Here is a 20,837-nt window from a genome sequence, read left to right on the forward strand (position 1 = left end):
TACTCTACACACACACAAATGATAAAAGTCAATACAAAATTTAAAAAACAAGATGAAATGAAATCGTCTTGCAATATATTTCTGTAAAACAAAAAGCCATCTGTGCCTGTCTTATTCCAAAAGCGTTCAAGTTGTTTGTGTTTATAGAGATAATTCCTTCATACATGTAAACTTATAAAATCTTATAAGGCGTGGTTGCGTTTGTTTTCATCCTTATACATGTACTTAAATAGACAAATACGAATATCTTTGAGCAGAAGGTTTGGCTAGTCAATAAACCAGGTTCAACCCACTATTTTTCTTAAAGTGTCCTGTATCAAGTCAGAATATAACAGATGTAATCAATAAGTATGTTGACGGGTTTTTCTTGTTGCCCTTAAGTGTTCCTGTTGTAGTTGATGTGTTTTCCTCAGTTTTGGTTCGTAACCCGGATTTGTTTTCTCTAAATCGATATGTAACTTTTGAACACGGGTATACTACTGTTGTCTTTATTTTACATTCCCATACTGAACTTAACGTTTTCTTTAGCTTACTTGAGAGAATTATACTTTTGTACAGTATGATTTCCAAAATCTCTCCGTACATATTTTATATTACAAAAGAGTAGGAAGATACCAAAGGGGAAGGCAATCAAACATCCTTTAGCAAATAAGAAGAAAATACGAAAAGACTATATTGAAAAGAAAAGGATTTACACGTTAAAAAATCTTACAGCTAAACACCGGTATACTACTGTTGTCTTTATTATATTAAACGAAAGAGCAAGAACTCCTACATTCAGTAACAGCATGTCCGTAGCTGTTTCTTCCATCACACGATGTTTTTTTTAAAACATGGTATTGAGTTATCTCTATCTGTTCACGTGTGTTTGCATCGTTGTCGTGTCATCTCTGGTGCAACAGTCAGCAGTAAATTGTCCATCTTTATTTTTCACCTTTATACTTGATTAATAATAGATCACATTAATGTCTAAATCGTGTTGATATGAATGTATCAGAATTAGTTTTCTTATATTATACATTTTGAAACAAACCTTAGTTATTCTCTTTTGTAACATTTTCTGACATAAGTTTGTAGATTCAATTTACATAAAACACTTGGATTTATTGCAGTTTTTCTTTGGCATTCTTTTTTCTACGACATATTATAATACAAAACTTCAGAAATAACTTAAAAGAATACACGACTAAAACTAGTCCCACAATATAGACCAGATACACGTCTACCATAAAATATGAATACCATGACATATCTAGCGAGGCTGGTCTGAAATGTTGTGATCCATACTTAGTCATTAAGTCTATCCAATAAGCTGCTCTTTGTGTTGGGGTTTGTGGACGACTGTGGAAAATCGCAGATGCATTTTTGATGCTGAACATGAAAGTGCTGCTATGCACTACTTTTTTTATGTTGTCAACTAATTCGTTCACAGAAAAATCTAAAATATCCATTGAAAGTCCATAACCTTTGTCTTTAATAACAGCGGCATTTGATATTTGATCAAGAGCAATTGGAAATGCAAGCATAGGTACGCCATGGTAGAGAGCTTCAAATACGCTGCTCTTCCCACAGTGAGTGATAAATAGTTTCGTTTTTACATGCCCAAGCAGATCATTTTGTGGTAACCATGGCAATAGTAATATGTTTCCATCTTCTTTTTCACTATCTCCACTACGAAATATAAAACTGAAATGCTTCATATTTTGGAAAGCTGTTATTAATTTATTCATTATATTTTCAGGACATGACTTTATTATGCTACCAAAGGCAACGATAACTAAGACATCTTTAGATTTCTCAACAAATGCCTCTATCCTAGATATCAATGATACAGCGGGCCTGGCTGCTAATCCACCACATAAAATGGTATTCGAGGCAATGGGAATTGGATAATCCATTAAAATATCTCCGTCGACTATGTGCAACAAAAAGCTACCTTTCAATTCGCTGTTTGACATAAACGGCTTTTCTGGAACATATTTAGCAACTAGATTGCCAAATGAAGGCATTGTGGGTTTGATAAGGTGAATAGTATACAATATGGTATTAATCATTCGTTCCAGGAATGTCATTTTGTCTGTAAATCCTGACCAGGGTGCTGGCATATAGGCAGGATTAAATGGTGTTCGGTGGAGACTTGGATCATAGTGGGAAGAACTTAAAATGAAGGGTAATGAAAGTTTGTATGCTAAAATTTCGTAGCAAACAAATGGAGCAAAGTCAATGATGGCATAGTCAAACTTTGCAGTTTTTAAGATTCTGAATAGTTCATCATCGGTCAAAAACGAATTACAGTGATCATATGCATTTCTAAGTAGTTGAAGAAAGGGAAAAGACTTAGAACCATTCATTTTGATTTCCATTATCATTTGCACGTCATGAAAAATGGACGCATTATCAAGACTTTTTGCCACTACAGAATTAATCGACAATCCATTGGAACGTATTTCTTTGTCCATTGATGTTGAAAGCACAAATGTTGCTGAGTGATTGTACTTTTCTAATTCTCTTGTAATGGCCATTACAGGATATATGTGACTTCTCAATTGGGCTACGAAAACAATACATCTTTTACAATCCACATTATACAAATGTGTCAAACATCCCAGGGTAAGGGCAATACAGCATGTTTTCCATTCATACGTCATTCTGAGAAATATAAAATCACTTAATCAGAAAATACAGTTGGACGACACTTAACTTACAATTTTTCATGGGTGTTAACTCGGAACGCAGATCTCACTTGATAACAGTTCTATATAAACCAAAATTATATATTAAACATAAATGATAGACACAAAACTTCTTACCTGTATAGATCTGGTAGTATTTATATCTTAAGCTTTACAGTTTTTTTAATGCTTTTTGATTAACAGAACTTCTATATCACAAATTTTCAGTGGATCGACATTTTCTTTTAGAGTTTTGGTTGCAAACAGAGTCAGACACATCTAAATGGACAGAAAATATAATCACACCTATAAAAAAAAAACTCGAGCAAGTGCTAAGTTCAATTCGATATTTGTTCAAGAAAAACTAAATATAAGGAATACAAAATAATTGAACTTTGAAAACAATCAATGAAATAACCACAATATACACTAAGCTAACAATTGTAGGTCAAAGTACGGCCTTCAACACAGAGCCTTGATTCATACCGAACAGCCAGCTATAAAGGGCCCCAAATTGTAAAACAAAATATTTACTTCCGTACTCATAACAACAATATTATTATATTCAAACTTACCTGTGTACGATGTGTTATTACTGTAATGTCTATATTATATGGAATCTAGGTTTTGATATTTCGATTATGTTGTGTCATAAATGAAACTGATTCGTTCAGGGTATGTTAACCTGTTTTTGTTAAAAGAACGGGTTGAGCCATTTCAATTGATATTTTATAGTCTTTTTATGTTGTAAATTTACACTGCTGTCTCAGGTTCGGTTGAACGTTGCCGCTTTTTCGTTTAAACCCGGTGCATTTATTTACACTATTGTAAGAATGTAAAATTTGTAATAAATAGGTATCATGTTATATAATACTCCGTGTTGTGAACTAACGCCTGTGTGAATTATTTCGATAGTATTATTATGTTATATAAAAGATGAAATAATCTCTGAATACATTTTTCTACATCCCTAAAACCGTTTTAAAAGAATACGTTTTTAGTATGTTCTAGTTTGTCTAATCGATGTTAGTATCAATATAAACAACATTCTAAGATTTTATTACAAAATGAATATAACCTTTACTAATAAGTTTGTTTAAAGGTTCAATGAGTTAACACAGATCACATGGTGATTTTTTACTTCAAGTGTTTATATATAACCCATTGAGAATATTTCCTTGTTAATCCTTTATAAAAAAAATATGACTGTCTTTTACACATATGCTTATAACCGCTCTGGTCTCGCTGTAACTTAAGATCTTAAAATTAGATTACTATTATGCATATTTAAATTTGATTGTCAGAATTATTTTTGTCCCTCTATTATCATTAAAATATTGAAATAAATTGCGTTGGTCTTCATAGGTCCTTTCATTTGAATTACTATATATTATTAAAAAAAGACAAGAAATATAAAAAAAATACTAAATTTTATTTTCAAATAATGCATAGTTAACTTGTTAAAGAGATCGTGTTTGAAGATAAAACAGTTTTTGTTTACATGATGCTGTTGATTAATTATAATATCATATTCATTCTGTATATTGTTAGGTTTAGTAAAAAGTGTTTGATGATTGCGAATACAGTGCAAAATTAAGACTCATTTCCTTTATCTAACTTCAAATGAACTCAAATCTAAAAGTTATCTCGGGGAAGTAACCTTGAACCTTTTGATATTTTGTTTTTTTCATGCATGTCCCTTTCTGCGAATGCACCCCTTTGTGATCCTATTTACATCAAAGTGTATATCAGTTATTTATGTCCATCTAAATAAAAGCATCATTATTGTCGGTTCAGTATTTACATAAATATATGATAATACTTATAAATTACATTTCAAGTATATTAAAAACCAATAAAAAATATTTGCTTGGCTGATAATTACTAAGAAAATAACATTTATAAATGAACATTGGACTTGGCTTTCTGTTTGATAACTTGCTATAAGGTTTAAAGTATATATGGTATGAATTGATTAATTAATAACTAACATAATCTAAATTCCCACATCCTGGTCGTAGTTTATTAATTGCTATTCATGAATTAGTTTATGTTAACGTAGAATGTGTCCCCAGTACATAGCTGCCTCACTCGCACTATACATTTCTATGTTCAGTGGACCGTGAAATTGGAAAGATCCTATTATCGGGAACATGTGTACTAAGATTAATTGGACTTCAATTTCACCAAAACAAACTTGACAAAAATCTTTAACCTTAAGCGGGATGGCGGAACGAACAAACGGACGCACAGATCAGAAAACATAATGCCCCTCTACTATCGTTAAATTCTTTCAACTTTAAAGACCTGTAAGGGTTTCAAATTAACTGAATTTGTTTTATAAAGATGCAGTGACAAATAAATATTGCGTTCATATTTAGAACGAGTAAGCATTATAAATATATTAGTTATATATTTGGAGGGAGGTTGAAAAAAGTAAAATCACAAAAATACTGAACTCAGAAGAAAATCAATACGGAAAGTCCATAATCACATGGCAAAATCAAATAACAAAACGCATCAAAAACGAATAGACAAGAACTGTCATATTCCTGACTTGGTACAGGCATTTTCAAATGTAGAAAGTCAGTTATTTAAAGTGTTTAGCTTCGATTCCCGGTTGGAAATTATTTTATCCATCATGATGAAATCAAAAGAATTGAAATGCGTATCCCCAAAAAACTAGCATAACGATTTATTTGATAACGATTTCAACGTTTCAAGAACTCTTTGCTTATGATTATTTATGGGATGACTTATTTATGCACAAGTGCATGAACCAAACAGACCTTTAACAAACCGTGTTAACACGGACTTATAGAATCTAAATATAGATTTGCGTTTCTCTTAAAGATTGTTTTCTTTCACAGTGAGACTTTGGAATAATTAACATAATAACTATACACTACTTTCTAAAACACATGATACTGGTGTTTGTTCAATTAATCTATGTCGATCATTGCAGCAGAAGGGTTTATTTAGGATAGAATAAGGGAGCTGAGATTTCATATTGAGTGATAAATTGGAATGTTCCGTCATATTATTTTTTTCTAGAGAAATGCATTCTAGAAAGTGAAATTGAAGAGAAAATAATGATTAATCAGTATTCACTATTCTGTTTCCAATGAAAAAAATCATTCCTTGAACCAATGAATGCAATTGACTAGAATAATTTTCATAATATTATACTAACGACTTACTAAAATATAATTGAACTCACATTTGTGTCCCATGAATATTTTATTCGAAAAAATTAAAATGGAAACTGGGAATATGTCAAAGAGACAGCAACCCGACCAAAGAGCAGATAGCATCAGTGTCACCAAACGGTCTTCAATGCAGTGAGACAATCCCGCATTCGGAGGTGGACATCAGTTGGCCCTTGCAACAAAATGTGTACTAGTTCTGTGAAAATGGACGTCATACGATATATACTCTAGAACATATAAATGAACTACAATTTAAAAAAAAAATTTAAAAAATACAAGACTAAGAAAGGCTTCTGTCTTGGGACTGATTAGTGTGTATATTATTTGACCCCTTATTCGTACCTTTAACGTTAGTATATAAGAATTGGATTTTAGCTAACGAATTCTAACAACTAAAATACACTTACAATACTGAATTCTGTCATAGAATGCAAAGACTTTCTCCGAATTATGTATTACAAATTAGTAAGTTGATATCCGATTTTATATGCTATCATGCTCATCACATGGACTAAATTCTATTGAAGATGAAACCCATTATACAGTAAGTTGCCCTTTGTATAGCGAACAAAGAAAACTATTATTGGATAAAGAAAACAGTTTTTGTACTAGTTGTAAACAATACCCAATGATAACACATCACCAGCCCAGTAGTCTGCACGTCAATGTTGACATGAATATCAATTATGTGGTCATTTTTACTGTATAAAACTTTGAATTTTTTCGAAAAACTAAGGATTTTCTTGTCCCAGGAATAGATTACCTTAGCCGTATTTGGCACAACTGTTTTTGATCCTCAATACTCTTCAACTTTGTACTTGTTTTGCTTTATAACTATTTTGATATGAGCGTCACTAATGAGTCGTATGTAGGCGAAACGCGCGACTGGCGTATTAAATTATAATCCTGGTACTTTTGATAATTATATATGGCTGGCTGTTCACAAATGAGCATTAACCAACTATTAGTTGCCTAGGAAATGACATTATTCAGTGTGTAGATATGAGATCCAAAAGGAACCAAAATATATAAATGATATTTGATTATTATGAGATATGTTGTAATAGTTATATGAGACACATGAGGCTTAGATACTGTCCATAACATGATAGAAATATTTTAGGTTTTTGTTTTTACTTTTTCCAATGATATTGTGCATATTGTTGTGGAATGATGGCCCCTTCGTGGGTTGTACATTTCATTCTTAAATCTCGTATCTCATCTATACATCGTGCTGCAGACTTCCTACGTCGTGTTTTTGATCATATATTTGAAAACTCTATGTAATCAGTGAGTGTCAAAATTGACGAAAAGTGATTTCTTAATTTACCGTTAACATTATATATCTTCAATAAGGTAGATTTTCTATTTCAAAATAGCTCTTTTTTATTATTTTTTCTAAAAACCTACGTTAATTATGTTTGTAAATTTTATGAGGTGGCGTTGACGTAGTTCTATTTTTTTAGGGGCAAAATAAGTTTTTGAGTTGTATAGTTATGAAAACGGTATCCAACAAAATCTCAAAATATGCCTAACTGGAAAGTCTTTAGAGTCTTAGTAAATGCGTTCAAAAGAAACATATATTAAGTTGAAGGGTCCATTATGTTATTTACCCCTAACTTTAATGGACCGGCATACCTGCAGGCTTTAAACGAATTTTGCAAAGCCAATACCTTAAGCTATTTTGCTCGGTCGTAGACATTTCATGCGGTACATTTTTTTTTATAAAATGGAAAGAAAAAAGACATTGTGATTTTTTTTTTACAAATTTCAAGATGGGGAAAAATTGTGAATTTTGTTACTTTTGTTTTGGTCTTTTGACATATGATTTTGCATTTATATACAGAGTTTAATTGTTTATTCATAATGTAAAACTATAATCCGTATTTTTTTCCTTCATTTTCAATCAGTTTAGCGAAAGCACACTCCGTATTATTTTAAACAAGTGGTTATAAAATTTGTTAATTTAATGATTTTCCGAATTAAAATGTTTTAAACTTCTTATTGTAAAGTAGTTTCGAAGCCATTCCAAGTCAGTATTTCTTATAAATTAATTTTAATGAGGATTTTTAACTTTGCATTATAGTTCAATGAATATGATATGGACCTCTTCGTTATTCTGATGCTCATTGAAAGATTCTAGTAATGTTTTTAAACTTCTTGTCGACAAACTGCGAAAATACCTGGCAAAATGGAATACATACTTGCTTTAAACATAAACATGTTAACCCCATTTCATCCTGCTCTAGCGTTACAATTACACCAAGAGTTTGGCTCTATATCTTTTATTGAAAATCCAAACTCTTATTGTTTTTGTGCATCCTATTCTAAGTACGTAGGTGACAACGCCAATGACACGAGACAAGAAGAATGTCTCTGATTTGATAGGATATACGCATTCAAATATGTCTTATCATGTCTTCTACAGTCCTTTGTCGAAGTCTCATTTCCTTACTTTCGATGATATGATGAAGACCTAAAAACTCAAAAATTCCAAAAAGCTGTACCAAATCCGAGAAGTCTATAAACGGGAGATTAGGAATCGCCATTAACATTAGAAGTGCATTTATTGCATCATTGTATGATCCTAAGGGAACAGCACATCAAACGTGAAATGCTTCAAATGGCAGTTTGAAAAAACTCTTATATTGCTAAACCAGTAATCATATTTCTCTGGTTGATAAAAGGGTAAAAATTGGTTTGCTCTTGGTTTTCCTTGAGGGACCTATGTCAGTAGATGTCATTCAAGACCATGTTTGTACGTATACGGACAAAGGAAAACAGCTTGCAATAACAACTGTGTATGCAACTAAAAGAAATCCGCGTATACTAATGTTTGATAAAGTGAAGGATCTGATGGTTGTAGAAATATTTAACCCACGAGCAATATTGGGAGAAGACGACAATGAAAACGATGACTGATGCCAGGTTTTCGAAAGTTGTCATGCCCTGTGTTTGTTTAAATACCCCATACACCCACTTTTTCTAAGGGGTTCATGAGTGCTTTTGTAAGGCAAAAGGCTCATAAAACCTAAAAAAGTTCATAGAGTTAGAATATACGCTGAAACTTTAGTCCATCATTAAACTCCTTTGATTTAATTGCCTTGTGAAATATTTGTGACTGGCAATAAAAAATATTTCAAAGCAAAAACCAAATGACTTCGATTTTTTTTATAAATGCCGTAAAATTCAAAAATATATATTTAGAAAAACATGCGATATAAAAATAATTGAATTGAGATTCGGTTGTTCCATCCTCTATTTCGTGGCTAGTCTGATTTCCCTTTGAAATGTGCATTTGGTGGTTTAATATTTTTCACATTAAGTTGAAAATGAAGTCTCACAGTTTATTTTATCATGAACTTCTTATTTAGTAACAATTCAGATATTTTTTGGAGACTTTGCCTGTCCCAAGTAAGAAGCCTGTAAATTCAGTGGTTGTCGTTTGTTTAAGTGTTATATATATTTTTTTCGTTATTTTTTTTACATAAATAAGGCCGTTAGTTTTCTCGTTTGAATTGTTTTACATTGCCTTTTATAGCTGACTATGCGATATGGGATTTGCTCATTGTTGAAGGCCGAACGGTGACCTATAGTTGTTAATGTCTATGTCACTTTGGTCTTTTGTGGATAGTTGTATCATTGGCAATCATACCACATACTCTTTTTTTATATTTTTATAACCCCTTGTGAAATAAATTGACAATAGTGAAAAACTCAATTATTATCCTTTGACCTTGTTTGAAAAAAAGTGCACAATATTTCAATTCTACGACCAGGCAAACATTAAAGAATAAACATTTCTCTTTCCAAAAAGGCATAATTTAACCTGCAGGTTGGATGGTCCATTAAAGTTGAAAAATTGTTGGCTTGGTCACCCCACTAACAGTTGATATGTGTAAAAATTAAATTAACTCTAAATTTATGATTTTCACTTCTGTTCATTCGAAGGGAAGTTCGGAAATATGATTATTGTAAAATGTTATACGAATAATGAATAAGTCAAAATAAATTCACGTTTTTTAGTATCCTAAATAAAATCTTTCTGAAGAACAGTTGTGCCAATTCTCGTATTCGAAGTTCAGATATATGAAGATTTCCCTTCATTCTATAAGCCACATTGAAGTTAGAGCATTTCATTTCATTTTCATTCTCAGTGTGCTTGTGAAAAAAGACACTATCTAATCTTGAATGGCTGCGTCATATCTTGTCCTTCGTTTTCGTTGATTTTGACACAAAATGTAACAAACAAAAATCTATGACAAACATCACCCGTGAATTCAAAATTTCAAATGAAAACGTCCCAGTTATGAACAGTAGCATACTCTCTGCTCCATCGTTTTAGCTTTTTCTTATCTCATTTGATTCTTTAGGCTTGTGCATGCTACAGCACCAACTATATGAAAAAAGGGGTGCTTCTGAAACACATCTTCAAATGAAAGAGGAGTCAGAATCCAAATGGACATTGACACTTATACCATCGGAAAAGTCGGAAGACAATCTCAACATTCTCTACTTGTGTGTTTTACTCAAGTTAGATAAATTTCACACGGAGTATGTTGGTTTACAGGGTTGAAAATATGGTAAATACCACAACGCGAGTCAACAGTTTCACAGTATTTCTGATGACCTTCTTTCACGGCGGACAGAAGTTTTTTCAATGAAATGGACAATTCTTTAGTTGAACATGCAGATGACTGGCAAGGTACAGTTGGTTGTACGAAATTTTGCAAAGTTTAGTTATTAAATACAAACAAGACAAGACATGTGATTTTCTGTTCAATGCAATGTTCATTGAAGCCATGACGGACTTATGATTCGCCAAAATCTCATCCTTGTCAAATGATATGTTTTTATATGTGGGACTACCTGAGTGCTCATTTATTCTTAATTCTTTTACAAGACAATTCTAATAGTACGATTTACATACAAAGACAATATTATTTGAAGATTTGTCGGCAGGAACAACACATAATAAACATGAAGATATGATAGACATTTTGCTGCCTCTTTTTTTCTGAATACGGACTTTGGCCGATATTACCGTACAGCCAAATTAACTACTAGTATTAACATATTTGTACTTAAACATGATAATTCAGCAGTGAACAATGCTTACGTTCGTTAAAATATACGAACTAGTTGGGTTATATAAATACCGTATGATGGAGTCAAAAGAACACCGAAGTCTAAAAAAGGAAAAAATAACGATGTTAAATCATCTGTTTTGTCGTAAATTCTAGGATAGGGTTTTCCTTGAGAAATTGTAATGTTTAAATTTAGAAAAAAAATATATTGCTGTCTATAATAGATTTATCCAAAAATAAATTCCTTTGTGTAAATTTTGGTAGTATATTTAGAGAACTCGGGATCATTAAACGAAAAAATATCAATAATCCTAGAAGTTCAGTATTTTTGTAATTTTACTTTTTGTAAAGATAACAATCTTCCAACACGATGAATGAAGTTGTATGGATTTATATTTCTGCACAATAAAATGACTCCATACCTATCTGTCTCATTTCAGATTGTGGTAAAATAACGAGTTTTCTATGTTAAACATTCTGATAAACTATATTGCTCTTTCTTACAGGATGTCTTGCACGTAACAAAAGTTGTAATTCAATTCTAAGTAGGCGCATTTCAGTACGTGTTCATCATTATTCTTAAATAGACAAGTTATTTTGACAATCTTATTCTATTCAAATGCCAGGGATAAACTCAAAAACCATTTGGTAAAAAAAAGGCTATATGAAAATACTCTTTTCACTACAAAAGGATTCCATGGTATTACGTCCGAAACTAAAATAAATTATTGAATCTCAGTAAAATCATGTGCATGGGTAAGCAATTTGGATTAAACAAAACACTCATATGCAATGTTTTTCTTTAGAAGCACAGTGGTGAATGATCTTCAACAAACTTTAGTGAAAATTCATTTACATTAAAAATGTGGCTTTATTGCAGTTTTTCTTTGGCATTTTTTTTCACCATAGTTTAATACAAAACTTCAGAAATAAGTTAAAATAATACACGACAAAAAATAGTCCAAGAAGGTAGATCAAATACACGTCTACCATAAAATATGAATACCACGGAATATCTAGCGATGGTGGTCTGAAATGTTCTGATTCATACTTAGTCACCAAGTCTATCCAATAAACTTCTTTTTGTGTTGGGGTTTGTGGACGACTTTGGAATATCTCAGATGCATTTTTAATGCTCAATATAAAAGTCCTGTTATGCACAACCTCATTGATATTTTCAACTAATCCGTTCACTGAAAAATCTAAAATATCAATTTCAATTCCGCTACTTGTCTTGTATAACAGCGGCATTTGTTTTTTATCAAGAGCAATTGGAAATGCAAGCAAATAGTTATCAAAGGTACCAGGATTATAATTTAGTACGCAAAGGAACGCCATGGTAGAGAGCTTCAAAGACGCTGCTCTTTCCACAAGGGGTGATGAATTGTTTAGTTTTTACATGCCCAAGATGATCATTCTGTGGTAACCATGGCAATTGTAATATGTTTCCATATTCTTTTTCATAATCTCCATTACGAAATATAAAATTGAAATACTTCAATTTTTGAAAGGCTGAAATTAATTTATTCATTTTTTTTCAGGGCATGCCTTAATTATACTACCAAATGAAACAATTACCAAACCATCTTCAGACTTCTCAACAAATGACTCAATCCTAGATATCAAAGATTGAGCAGGTCCGGCTGCTAATCCACCACATAAAATTGCATTCGATGCAATTGGACTTTGATAATACATTAAAATATCACCGTCAACTATGTATATCAAAAAACTTTTTGCTAGTTTGCTGTTTGACATTAAAGGCTTTATGGAACAAATTTAGCGACGAGATTTCCAGAAGGCATTGTCGGTTTGATAGGCTGAATAGTAAAGAATTCAGTATTACTCATACGTTCCCAGAAGATCATTTTGTCTGTAAATCCTGACCAGAATGCTGGCATATAGGTAGGATTAAATGGTGTTCAGCGGATATTTTGGTCGTAGTGTGTTGCACTTAAAATGAAGGGTGACGAAAGTTTTTTTGCTAAAATTTCGCAGCAAAGAAATGGGCATGATCAACGATTTCATAGTCAAACTTTGCAGCTGAAAAAGTTTCGAAGAGTTCATGATCGGTCAAAAACGAGTAATTCAAGTGAGGGGAAAGACTTGGGACAATTCGTTTTCATTTCCAGTATTACTTGTAGAACATCATATACAATTGATGCTTCATCAAGACTTTTTGCTACTACAGAATTAATTGGTATTCCCTTATATTGTTGTTCTTTGTCCATTGATGTTGAAGCACAAATGGTGCTGAGTGATTGTACTTTTTTCTAATTCTATTGCAATGACCATAATAGGAGAGATGTGACTGCTCGATTGAGCTACGAAAAAAACATATTGAAAATTATCTGAACTTATATAAATAAACTCAGAAAACTGTCAGTTTAGTTTTAACACTTCCTCTAATGCAACTGTCACAGTGAGAGGTTTATATAGCTTTGAAACCAGGTTTCGATCGACCATTTTTTACATAATAAAAGTGTATGGATCAAGTTAGGAATTGGACATTTGATATCAATTCGTTTTATGTGTTTGAGCTTTTGGTTTTGCTTTCTGATAAGGCACTTTTCGTTTTGAATTTTCCTCGAGATCGTTTCTTTCTTTTTTTTTTCGGTGATTTTTCTTTTACACATAAAACGTTAATTTTCTATGGTTCTTGTCTCGCTCTGCCATTATAACTTAAAACAAAAGGGATTATATGCATATTAATATATGATTGTCGAAATTATTTGTGTCTCTCAATCATAAAAATAATGTATTGTTATAAATTGCTAGGCTTTTAATGGGGAATACATATCGTATCTTATGATATACAACAAAATATGAAATAATCCACAACTAGATTTAGAATAATAAATATCTAAATTGTTAAACATAATATGTGTGTAAATAAGGACATGCATGTCTGATGACTTTACTTATTAGGAATTCATAAATAAAACTAGATCTTGTGTATATGATATTACTTATCAGCTTTATTATACTAACTTCTCTCTTAAGATTATATTCAAATTATTTAATGACGCAAATTTGGTGCAAAACTTATTTGAATCAGATTACATTTTGGCAATTTAAAACACAATATATATATTTTATAAATCTAAATAAACTCAAATGCATTTCAGGGGGGCTTCAAAATTGGTATCCTTATGTACCCGCTTGTGATCCTCGTTATCTATGGCCGTTTTCTCATTGACCTAGACTCGGTGTTGTGTAGAGTAATTCACGCGTAACATAAACACAATTACGTTCCCATTGAAAAAACTCAATAAAATTGAGAATGGAAAAGGGGAAATGTTTACATGTAGTTTAAATCATGTTTTGTCTACATGCAGTCGATAGTCAATGTAGAACTGGTGTGGTTCAGTGCACACAAAACAAGGTATTTAGAACATCCATTTTACCATGTATATTTGAGGACGAAACGTTGTTTTTATAAAAATGATATTAATTACATGAATTTTGTAAATTTCTTACAAAATTATTTGTCTGAACTCGATATATCAATTGGTTTGTTATATATATATATATTATTTAAGTAGCCATTTTAGGGAGCAACCATTTAATTACATGCGGGAAGGGGTTATGATTTTTATGTTCTTCACAGATTGTTTTGTTTCGCGCATAGCATGAACATTTTTATTTAGATTTTCAAAGCTATCAATCAAATATTTTTATTCAAAATTTAACATTATATCGTATGGGGAAAATCTGACTTCAGAAAAAAAAATCCTCATGGAACAGAATAGGGGCTTGAGGTTGGAACCCCCTTTTTTGGACGATCAATTTTTGGAACCCCATTCATTTTAAGAATGCGTTTATCCACCTCTGGTATAATCGAGACTTCATTAGTATCTTTAAAATAGGTGCAAATCATTTGAATGGCTTTCATCACTGCTAGAAAAGTTGTCCAAGAAATTTTAAATCGATTCTATGTTATGAACATTTAAATAACATATAGTTTATAAGTGTGAACAAAACTTATGCACAGGTAACTAAACTAGGTGTATATATGTGAACACATTTAATGTGAAACCAATGTACATCACATTAAACTAATTGTAAACATGTTTACTGTACATGGCGTTTGGTGTGAACACGGCCTATGTCGATCGAAATCAATGCATCATTGTTATGAATACGTTCAGTAGTATTCACACAACAATAAAATGGAAACTTAGGTAGCATTGGACATGTTAGAGTAGATTTAAAACAGTAACAACATAGGCTTGCTTTAAAAAAGACTACACTTTTGTTTCGTTCAGTGTGTTAGGGTATCAATGGGATTTACAGAATAATACCAATGATATAAACATAAAGACTAACAAAAACAGATATAGAATAGTCAACAAAAAAATAAGAGATTTTCCCCAAATCAAAAAGTCTGTCTGTACTTTATTAATTGATTAAATAAAAATTTTGCCGAGGTTAGGGAAAATTGTTTTGCCAATAAAACTTATTTAATATATTTTAGGAGTGACTGTTATATTTTTCTGTCTATGATGAAATAAAATTAAAAACAATGCGGCGCACACAAAATATGCCGAGTAGTTATTCCTTAAAATTTAATTCTAAATTCCATAATAAACCGGGTAAATCATTAAAAAACGTTGGTGACGTCACGATCACATGACAAAATCATGTCTTCGAGTTGATAGTCAAGTCAGCCAATCGAAAAACGCGAAATATCCAAAATTAGATTATAATATTCTATCATAAGACTTATATTAATTTCTAAAATAACAAATGTTCTCATAGAAAACACAAGATTGAACTTGAATTTTCGTTTCGAGGTGTGCAAAACGAACGATCGTTATTTTCATTTTATGATGAACTGCTGGTCTTCACTAGTAGCTAGATTAAAGTCTGCAACGGTCATTTTGGTCTGATCTAGTCTTAATCGACATAATTTACCGCTAGGGAAAAACGTTAAGGCCTCTTTAGACACTCGGACTCTGTTCAGATACATCGTGTTCAGTAAGATCAGTCGTTCAAGATTAAAAAAAAACAGATTCTTCTAGCATTAAAATAATAAAATTGAGAATGGAAATAAGGAATGTGTCAAAGAGACAACAAACCGACCATAGAAAAAACAACAGCAGAAGGTCACCAACAGGCCTAGGTCTTCAATGCAGCGAGAAATTCCCACTACACCCGGAGGCGTCTTTCAACTGGCCCCTGAACAAATATATATACTAGTTCAGTGATAAGAAACGCCATAATAAACCCCAAATTTTACACAAGAAACTTAAATTATAAATAATACAAGACTGACAAAGGCCATAGGCTCCTGACTTGGGACCGGCGCAAAAATGCGGCGGGGTTAAACATGTTTCGGGGGAGGATACCTCTAGCCTATGTAGAAAAGTAAACGCATAACAAGACTTGATAAGATCCCATTCAGATTAAAAAAGACCAAAATTAAAAATCTGTTTAGTTGCTGTAAGAATGTGTTCAGTCGTGTTAAGATTTTAAATATTTTGAATAAATGGGCGACTCTTTATCTGTTTTTTATCATGGTCATGGGTTAATCCCTCTTAATGAAGACAACTTCTTAGCTTGGATCAGGGACTTTCTATACTAACTTTTTAGTAAAGAAAGTCCCTCCTTGTACGCTATTCTTTTGTAGTCTTTTGTGGTCTTTGAATGGGACTGTATATCTGTTTCATTAAATAAAGTATGCAAACTTTTTAAAAAAATAGTTTTTTCTCGATAATCTTCAACATTAAATTGGTTATATAATAAAAGATTACTTGTTGTAACCGGAAAATGTGTTAATCCGCCTCTATAACCATCTTTTGTTCCCAATAAATGTGCTGTACATACAAAAAATTGGAAATTATTGTCAGTAGTGTAATTTTAGACTGTTTTTATTCCAGGTAAAGCTGCTTCTTATTTGACAAATGGAATAAAAGACAATCCTATAAACTTAACTCCTCAATCTCAAAAGAGAAAATCATCCGATCCTGGTACATCAAGTACCTTATAAAAACCAAAAAATAGATAGATAAAATTGTCAAAAAATGAGGACAAACAAGATGTTGTCAGTAAAATCCTCCCATGTCCTGGATATAAACAAAAATGCAATATGACTGAAGTACGCAAAAAGGGAGATAATTATCTCAGACGGTTTTTCAGTTGCAGTCTTCCAAGATCAAAACAGTGTAATTTTTTTAAGGTTTGTAACTAGTATTTTTTTCATTAAACATTATTTTGTTCAGAAAAAATATGCTTGCTTACTATTGAAATAAAAAAAAAAAAAAGAATTGGGGTAAAACTACCATTTAGACAAAAAGCAACATAGGCAAAACCATGACATATGTATTCGAATTTTTGAAATACAGTGAATTCAGAAATGATGGAATGCATTTATTATTATCGAGATTTTGTCATTTTTAGACTAAAATGCAATTTTGATTTATGTAATATTTAGAAATCCCTGTTTCATTCATACACAAATTTTCAAAATAAGGGTTTTAATTATTGCGATTTTAACCCCCTGTTGCATTTATCGCAACCATAAAGATATCGCATTAATTTCTGCATTCACAGTACTATATAGGCAGAAATATTTTAAAAAATATAATAGGACAGATTCACAGTTAAATGAAACTCTTAAATTCCATACCGAGCTAAAACTATAGAAAACATTAACGTGAAATATAAGGAAAGTAACTAACCTGAATTCCATTATAATATTAAGACAAAATTAATGTTCACCAATATTGAAATAAGTAGAAATTTAGAAATTAAACTCTGACTATTAAATACCAGATAGATGTATAGTTTCCTAAAATATTATACACACGTGCCCATTTGGACAAAAAATTGGTTTATACGAATAATATATATACATAATTTTTCACTTGATATATACCCCTCATAAAAGAGATAGTTAATACACTGAAGGGTTGCCCCAAACCTCTTTGTTGTTTGTTTAAAGTTATCAATTATAGGTCAAAGTACAGCGTTCAACACGGAGTATTGGCTCGCACCGGATATCACATTTGCCCCAAAATAACAGTGCTCGAACATTTATATCAATTACGACTGGAAGGCGACCTAGTTCCCCATAAACAATAAAATTTAAAGCTGAGGATTTCAGATTTTTCAGGCATTTTCTGTTGGCTTATATCATCTGATCCACAGAGAGATTAGATAGCACTTAACAAAATTACTCCATACATCAATATAAAATTAGACGCACTGATATGCTGAAATAAACTCATCATATATACCAGGACTAAATTAGGAAAAGAGTATATCAATCATATCAAACGACCCATTCAAAATATCCACATTGTTTATTTTAAGGAAAACTAAATGTGAAGAATTTCTTTCCATTATGTTTTCCCTGCTTCATCACAGTCCTTATTGTACAGGGTTTCACATGTCCTTCGCACAATGAAAAACTCTTATCTGCCCACTGAAAGAATAAACATAAAATTGTATTTTTTGTGGTTATCGTGGATATTTTTGCAATAAAAAGCAATATTTCCTCAATCCTATAAAATTGATACCCAAGAAAATAAATGAATCCCCAATACAAGTTTTTTTTTATTCAGATTTTGATTTGAAGTATTATTCAGAGGGACAATACTGTTTAATTTACTGTTAAAACTTTAAATTAATTTTTTTCAAAAAGTTATGAATGAATATCATCTTCTAGTACATGTATATTGAACTTTATCTAAATACAATGTAGGCAATTTCATTTCTCTCTATTTACATTTCAAAATATTCATTAGACAAGTTCAATTTCTTTATTGCCATATAAACATATCATAATTAGTTGGTGACAAAAACAACAAGCAAATGACAAACATAAAAAGAAATTAACAAAATAGTTGTTTCCGAAATCATATTTGTAGTTTTTCTTAATTATAATAAACTGTACCATATTTTTTTTATATCGAAAACTAATGTAAAAGAATAGATACATATACATCATTGTATTGTAACATATATGAAGAAAACAAGATGGTTAAATCACTGGCTTTAAGTTCCTATAAACATAATCATTTGCATAGCTGCTAACTGTCACTCCCAATTGGTAACTTTAAAAAAGCAATATTTTTCACAATTTAAAACAAAAACAATCAACTTTAACACTGGTATAAGTTTGTAAAAAAAAACCGGAAAAACAAACAAACAACACTATAAACTGTTATTACAGAGATATGTGTCACTTTTTGGTTAATTTCTATAATGCAAACACTTTAACATGCAAGTTTTGCAAATATTGAAGTATTTGAACCATGACTGAAGGTACATGGCTAAACAATCTTCATTGATATATGATGTACCGATGCTAAGACAACGGCATACCAAATGACATTGACTTTGTAGTTCCCTTCAGACAAACCTAAACATAAACTAATACCTGTAAACTAAGCAAACGTTCAAAGTCAATAAACAATAACTGAGGGTCTGGGATATAAAAATTTCCATGGTAATGAGATGTGCCAATGATAATACAACTGCATACCAAATATCATTGACCTACCACTAGTGGTTTCCCATTACCTGACCTAATTACAAACTTAGTAAAAACCAAGCAAACAATTCAATGTCAATTAACCATGTCAGAGGGGACGGGGCATAGTAATCGCCATGGAAATGAGATATGCGAATGCTTATACAACTGCATACCAATTACCATTTACTCACCACTAGTGTTCACAATAACTGACCTTATCACAAACTAAAACATGAAAACCAAGCAAAAGTCAACAGACCACAATTGTGGAGCCGGGCCAAATAATCTCTATGGTGATGAGTTGTGCCAATATATATACAACTGCATTCCAAATATCTTTGACTTACCACTAGTGGTTCACCATAAACTAGACCTAAACACAAACTAATATATTGTTGACGACACCGCCAGCATATCTTTGACTTGATTTTTGACTGCGTCAAGCGAGACAAAAATGAATTGGAAACCTTCATTAAGGGTTTTGAATGAATTTGGGAGTAATTTTGCACGTTTAACACGTATGGGCATTTTGAATGTTGGCTGGTATGCATTTGCCTGATCAAAGGTTAATAAATATTCATCTAATAATGCAAACGAACAATAGATTACAATACCCATGATGTTAAATAATTTTGCTTACCTTAAAAAATAAAAGAAGTTAATAGAAATGATATATGATACCAATAAGTGGCTGGCATCCAAGGTTTTATGACCCCTGAATAAATGGTCATAATTTGTTGTTGAACAAAGCAGATGAAATCTTTGTCTATTTTTGTCTTTTTAAGGAGCTTGAGGTACATTGATCTTCTGATTTTCTTTTTTGAGAATAAGCAGTTAAGTTTATAGGACTGTCTTTTGTTCCATTCGTCATATAAGAGGCGGCTTTACATGAAATAAAAGTAAAATTAAATCAAATGATTATGTATATGATCATTTTACAAAATAAGGGGATTTGGTCCTTGTATCTTTCAAAGGTTTTATCAGCAAAAAATATCCTTTTTCATCTGATAATATTAAACTTATTCACTACTTTAAGAAACATGAAAGAAGTCATTATAATTTTATGCTTGAAGGAATACGCTTTAGTGTATAATTACACTACTGACACTCATTTGCCTTCTGTTGATATGTTCCAGACCATATGAGTATTTGGACCGTACGCGTTAGTTCGGACCGTATACGTATACTCGTATGGTCCGACCATACGCGTACGGTCGGACCGTATAAGTATACGCGTATAGTCCATTATAAGCTGACCTTAAGTCTTATTGGATCATACGAGTTAAATCTAAAAAAAAACAACATTAATCACAATATTCATTTTTAGTTTTACTAATTGATATTCTTACAATTACATGGATGAAATGAAAAAACGAACAATTGAAAT

The 20,837-nt window shown here is 31.5% G+C and overlaps 1 protein-coding gene across 1 annotated transcript; it reads right to left on the reverse strand.

Moving 5' to 3' along the window:
- Positions 1 to 631: 631 nt before the first annotated feature.
- On the reverse strand, positions 632 to 3,357 carry LOC134695917 (UDP-glucuronosyltransferase 2C1-like). Its single transcript, XM_063557405.1, has 2 exons — positions 3,248 to 3,357; positions 632 to 2,649 (listed from the first exon to the last, which is right to left on the reverse strand). The coding sequence occupies exon 2, from the start codon at positions 2,646 to 2,648 to the stop codon at positions 1,104 to 1,106; it is 1,545 nt and encodes a 514-aa protein (XP_063413475.1). The 5' UTR covers position 2,649; positions 3,248 to 3,357; the 3' UTR covers positions 632 to 1,103.
- Between the last annotated feature and the right edge of the window lie 17,480 nt (positions 3,358 to 20,837).

The sequence above is a fragment of the Mytilus trossulus genome, chromosome 14 (assembly GCF_036588685.1).
Source record: "Mytilus trossulus isolate FHL-02 chromosome 14, PNRI_Mtr1.1.1.hap1, whole genome shotgun sequence".
NCBI lineage: Eukaryota > Metazoa > Mollusca > Bivalvia > Mytilida > Mytilidae > Mytilus > Mytilus trossulus.

Coding starts and splice junctions, on each gene's coding strand:
- LOC134695917 (XM_063557405.1), bottom strand. CDS start 2,648: ATGACGTATGAATGGAAAACATGCTGTATTGCCCTTACCCTGGGATGT.